The sequence below is a fragment of the Sprattus sprattus genome (assembly GCF_963457725.1).
Source record: "Sprattus sprattus genome assembly, chromosome: 10".
NCBI classification, from domain to species: Eukaryota; Metazoa; Chordata; class Actinopteri; order Clupeiformes; family Clupeidae; genus Sprattus; species Sprattus sprattus.
In genome coordinates this window covers 8,291,180-8,296,745 of record NC_137908.1, presented here as the reverse complement: position 1 = coordinate 8,296,745, position 5,566 = coordinate 8,291,180, and the positions used below count along the sequence as shown (strand labels likewise).

The window sequence follows — 5,566 nt, the reverse complement described above, 5'->3', positions numbered from 1 at the left end:
CACACACCCCACCCACCGCCGCTGCCATCGCCTCCTGACAAATGAATTACGTGCCACAGTCATGCGTCACCTATACCCCCCCCCCTCCCCCTTCTTAAAACGGCAACCATTGGAGAACGGTCCTACTGCAGCAGGGGTACAGGAGGAGGGTGTGACCGGAGGGGACATGTGGCATGACCCACTCCTTCACCTCTCTCCTCCTCTCTCTCCGCGCGGTCAGCTCCGCTTAACTTCCGGCGGCTGAAGAGGGCGAGAGGACGCCTGACACACACACACTCACCACACACACACACACACACACACACACACACACACACACTAACACGGAGAACGGAGCTGCTGACAGGGTAATTGCTTGGAGGAGGGTTCATCGTGGCTCGTGTGCAGAGCGGAGTGGGCTGATTGATAATGAGGGTAATGGAGATGGATGCTCAAGCGCGGACGCATGCACTCACTCACATTCAACATGTTATTAGCGCTCACTCTCTTCCTCATTCTCACCATCACCATCTCTCTCTCTCTCTCTCCGCCCCCTCCCCCCCCCTTATTCACAACCACCAGCATTACTAAATGAGGCTCGTAGATGCAAAACCAGGAAATTAAATGCCCTGTAATTGGACTCATCTCCAGCGCATTAAAACTAAAATCAACACTTACATGTAGCCCTAGTCAAGCCTCGGTTCAACCGGGATCCAACCACGCACCCACCCACCCACCCGACCGCCGATATGAAAGTCAACAGCCCGTGCGGTCGAAATCTCTCAAGTACGGCCCCGTGCTGCCGCCTCTACTGCTGCCTGCAGAGCTGGAGAGGAGGAGGGGGGAGGGCGAGATGGTTCACGCTGGAGACATCTCACTCTCGGCCATCCTGAGAGGCAGCTCAGTCGCTCACCGAGGGGGACTAACTCACTTAGCGCGCACACACACGCACACACACAAACACACACACGCACGCACACATACACACCAGACATACACGCACACACACACAAACACACACACACGCACACCTGCCTTAGGCTCCCAAGCAGCATGTTCAGGAAGACAAGCTGCATCCTGTCCTTGAGGAAAGGCTTATTATGCGCATAAAATACGCATCAGATTATTGACTGCTTGAAATGAAAATGTGTCATAAAATATATCGCAGCAATGATAAAAAACGTGAGAATGCACAGAAAAACAACGCGGGGTTCACAGTGTGCAGGCCCGTGCAGTGCAGTGGAATAAACACCCGGTTTAAAAAAGGGAGAGGTTTGGTTCCAGTCTTGGCTGAGGAAACCACAAAACGAGCTCCTTCGCTGTGGCTTGGTGGCCAGGGGCCAAGTGCTGAATGTAGTGTTGTTTACAGGACTGAGCCCTGTCAGCAAAGCCTCAGGGGGGGGGGGGGGGGGGTGTAGTGCAGGAGGGGAGCTCAAGTGTCAACTCACCTGCCTGGAAGATCCGCGCTGCGTCTCGTACCGCCGAGGTGACCAGAGAGAAGTGGCGGAACAGGGGGTACGACACCGCCCTCCTGCCGAACGACACCAAGACGTCTTGCAGCGAGTGTAAGTCTGGGGGAACCACACACGGAGGAAAGGACGTCACAACAACAACAGGGCACTCACTTCAGCAGCGGACTTCATGGATGTTGTGGGGCTGGGTGGGGGGTTGGGGTGACCGTAAACAAAGCCAGAGAGGGGGGGGGGGGGGGGGGGGGGCACTGTGGCGCAACCAGTAGCCCCGACCACATTTGGGCTTGACGCTCAAGGAGGTCACAGGTTTCGATTCCGGCCTGATGGTAATTTTCTCCTGTCCACTCCCCACCTCTTCTCCCTCTCAACTATCGATTAAAGGCCAAAAAGCCCAAAAATAAATCTTAAAAAAAAAAAAAAAAAACAAAGCCAGAGAGCAGCCACTCAACCCTCTAGCCCGTGTGCTGCTGGCTTCTTCTGCAGCCGAGAGCTGCCGCGCCGCGCTCCTTTAATTGCAGCGATTGCGCTCTCTAATTGCTTCTAACGACTTCCCCTTTTATGGAGGGTAAATAGGAGAGGAACTTTTAAACACCTCTGGAAAGGCAGTCTTAACTGCTGGCAGTCCTTAATCACCCCCCATCCAGGCCAGAGTCTCTCACAGCCAGTGGGCAAAAAGGGAGAATAGAAAGAAGGATACAAAAAAGAAATAAAAAACCTTAAGAAAATGTGTTTTTCTGTCTCACACACCACCCCCCCCCCCCCTCCCCCCCACACACACCCTCTCTCTCTTTTTCTCTCCTTCTTCCTGGTCGTTGTGTGTTGCTTGTTAATAGTGTGTGCAGAGTCATCCGAGCATGGCATCATGGTTCATGAGCTCCCTGTGGGCTATTAAAGCATGGGTGTGAAGAGGCTCTGGGGAAAAAAAAAGGCTGATCTGTGTCTGGGAGTAAACAGCTGGCAAAGGAAGAGAGAGACAATGGAGGTGAGAGAGAGAGAGAGAGGGAGAGAGAGGAGAGAAGAGAGTGAAAGAGAGAGAGAGAGAGAGAGAGAGAGAGAGAGAGAGAAAAAACAGACGGGAGCTAGTTTCTGAGGGGAAAAACAGAGTGCAGGTTTTTTTGTGAATGAAAGATGAGAGCATGAAAGGTTAGAAGTGAGTGGGAGGCTCTGGGACAGAGCAGAGCAGAGAGAGAGGAGAGAGAGAGAGAGAGAGAGAGAGACAGAGCAGAGCAAAGAGAGAGAGAGAGAGAGAGAGAGAGAGAGAGGGGGAGAGGGGCACACGGGCAAACACACAAAAGACAAAAGGGGGAACTTCCTCCAGCAGAACTGTGAAAAAGTTCCTCCGGTCCAAAAAGCGCCTACAGACAGGGACACAGATAGACAGAGAGCAGAGGAAATGAAGAAGGAGGAGGGGAAGAGCCCAGCCTGCCAGTCAGAGATGAAGTGTGTGTGTGCCTGTGTGCCTGTGTGAGTGTGTGTGTGTGTGGGAGTGATGAGGGGAGAGGACGTGGGTGTGTGGGTGAGCTCCTTGCAGGCAGCTGGAGGATGTCATTACCACCTCCCCCATTATCACCATTACAGTAAAGTGCCAGCTCTCATGCCTGAGCGGCGGCGTCAGATTACTGGCCCTCATTGTGCGATCTGCTGCGAAAATGCCAGGGATTAAGGGCTTGTGCTGCCCCGCAGCCGGTAAGCCAAGACACACGCACAGACACACACGGACAGACAGACAGACAGACAGACAGACAGACAGACACACACACATAGACACACACACACACACAGACTGCAATCTATACTGCTTTCTCTTCCTCACTCAGACACACACAAAGAGGAACAATGTCTACAGAATTGAAAAAAAAAAAAGAACAAAAAAAAAAACAAGCTGAGAGGCTGGCTAACAGTTGTTGCTCCCCGCCCCCCTCCCTCTCCCAACCTCCACCTCTACCTTCCTGTCGGGTGTGTGTGTGTGTGTGTGTGTGTGTGTGTGTGTGTGTGTGTGTGTGGTGTGTGTGTGTGTGTGTGTGTGTGTGTGTGTGTGTGTGTGTGTGCGATGGGGGGGGTTGGGGTGGAGTGGAGCACCTGCTCCGACCCATAGCCCCTGGCCTCTGCTTCATTCCTCCAGCCCTGAGCAGCACAGAGCCACCAGCACCAGTCAAGGCAGCAGGGGGGAAACAGACACTCTCTCCCTCTCTCTCTCTCTCTCTCTCTCCCTCTCCCTCTTCTTCTCTCGCTCTTCCTCTCTTCTTCTCTCTCTCCCTCGCTCTCTCTTTATTTCCCTCTCTCTCCCTCTCTCTCTCTCTCCCTTTCTCTCCACGTCCAGGGGCCACGTCCAGGGGCCACGTCCAGGCCGAGCCACAGGTCTGAGACCGTGAGATCTATAAACCCTCCACCAATACATATAGGATCTGATCTGCCCCAGAGATGGAGGTATAGCATCAACTGCCAAGTCAGACTCGACCGGGTCGATAGCGTCTTACAAGCTCACGCTGACTGGAAGAGGCACAGTGAGCACAGAGCCGTGGTCGCGGTCAATATTTGCAGGACGTTTGAACTGCGGTTGGGGAGTTCAAGTGCAGGGGGGTGGGGATGGGATGGATGGGATGATGGGGGGGTGGCAGGAGTGTGTAAGAGCGGTAAGGTACTCACTATGCAGCATCCACGGGCAGTGGTTTAAAAGAATGTATTGATCAAGTATGTAAGTGTGTGTGTGAATGTGTGTGTGTGGGTGTGTGTGTGTGTGTGTGGTCAACTCTCACATACCTCCAGCCAGCACAGGGTCCCGCTGAGCTTGCGGATATTCAGGGAGACTCCACCTGCATGTAGGGGTCAAGGGGTGAGAGAGAAGGAGGGTCAGTCCATCTGGGGTGTCATTCTCTGCAAGTGTCCAACTCTACACCTCATCTTCACCCCCCCCACACACCCACACACCCCCAGATAAGGACACACAAGCTTCCCCTGGGGGTATCCACTTTCAGCAGTATATATAGATTGTGTGGGGGCAATATAGACTGTCTGACTGACTGTCTGGCCGGCTGGCTGGCTGGCCGACTGACTGACTGACTGGCTGGTTGACGGACTGGCTGGTTGACTGACTGGCTGACTGGCATCCACATTGTAAAGCCATTAAAACATCAAGTCTCAGTATGGAGCTCATACGAGCAGACATAAGACCAGAGCTATGCAGGCAGGCAGGCAGGCAGGCAGGCAGGCAGGCAGGCAGGCTGGAGCGAATGCCTTTATCGGCGCTCTGGGTGGAGGCCGGGCCCCTGAGCCTGTGTGTAATGGGGAGGAATGCGTCGCTCAGCGCGTGTGGGGTCACAGTCCTGACCACAAGGCAGCTGCCTCCCTCCCTCTGTGATTTCAAACATTCGCCCCGGAGCCTGGCCAGTGAGGGAAGCACTGAGGAGAGCATTCCAGCCGGGCTATTCTTGAGAGTAATTGCTGAATACTGTGCGGGCATACTTGCCAAAAAAAAGTACACATACTTCAGTCAGGTGAAATGTTATGTTTCCTATGCGGTTTTCTGGGGCACTTAAGAATTATAGCTCCCTGTCTATTTAGATCCTGCCATTTTGACATTTTCCTAGACGAACTTCTGTTTCTTGCATTGCCTTCCCTACTTGGGTTGTTGACACAAAGTTGACCCCGTTCGAGTTCACATACTAGGTGATCTTGAGGTGAGGGTGAAAATCCACTCTCCTGTGTGCGGCATTCCTTAGTGACCGTAAGCTAACTGACCTTATACAAACATCGACAATGCTATTTTTACACCCTACTTCTTACTTATTATTCTCCTTACATTTTGTTATATATATATATATATCTAGGTACTGTTAGAGTTCAATGTCACGCTCAAAGTCAGTCTTATGAGCCCACTGCAAGACAATATACACTGTAGTCCAGTGGAAGCCATTTGAGAGGAATATGGAGACTCATACAGACTTCATATGTTCAGAGAGAGCCAGAGGGAAACATGTCTCTGTAGATGAACATATACGTACAGTATGCATATATAAATATATACACACAAACTTCATGTATAAATAGTAGTGATGCGCGAGAGGGCGTTATTTTTAACACCCGCCCCAACCCGACCCAAGACATTTTCCAAACCG

The 5,566-nt window shown here is 52.3% G+C and overlaps 1 protein-coding gene across 1 annotated transcript in view; it reads right to left on the bottom strand.

The window, feature by feature from the left end:
- The window catches only part of shq1 (SHQ1, H/ACA ribonucleoprotein assembly factor), a 35,949-nt gene that overhangs the window by 14,442 nt on the left and 15,941 nt on the right, over positions 1-5,566 (bottom strand). The window contains 3 exon segments of the mRNA XM_080845691.1: positions 1,428-1,550; positions 4,208-4,252; positions 4,255-4,264. Coding sequence (XP_080701817.1) covers positions 1,428-1,550; positions 4,208-4,252; positions 4,255-4,264 — 178 coding nt within the window.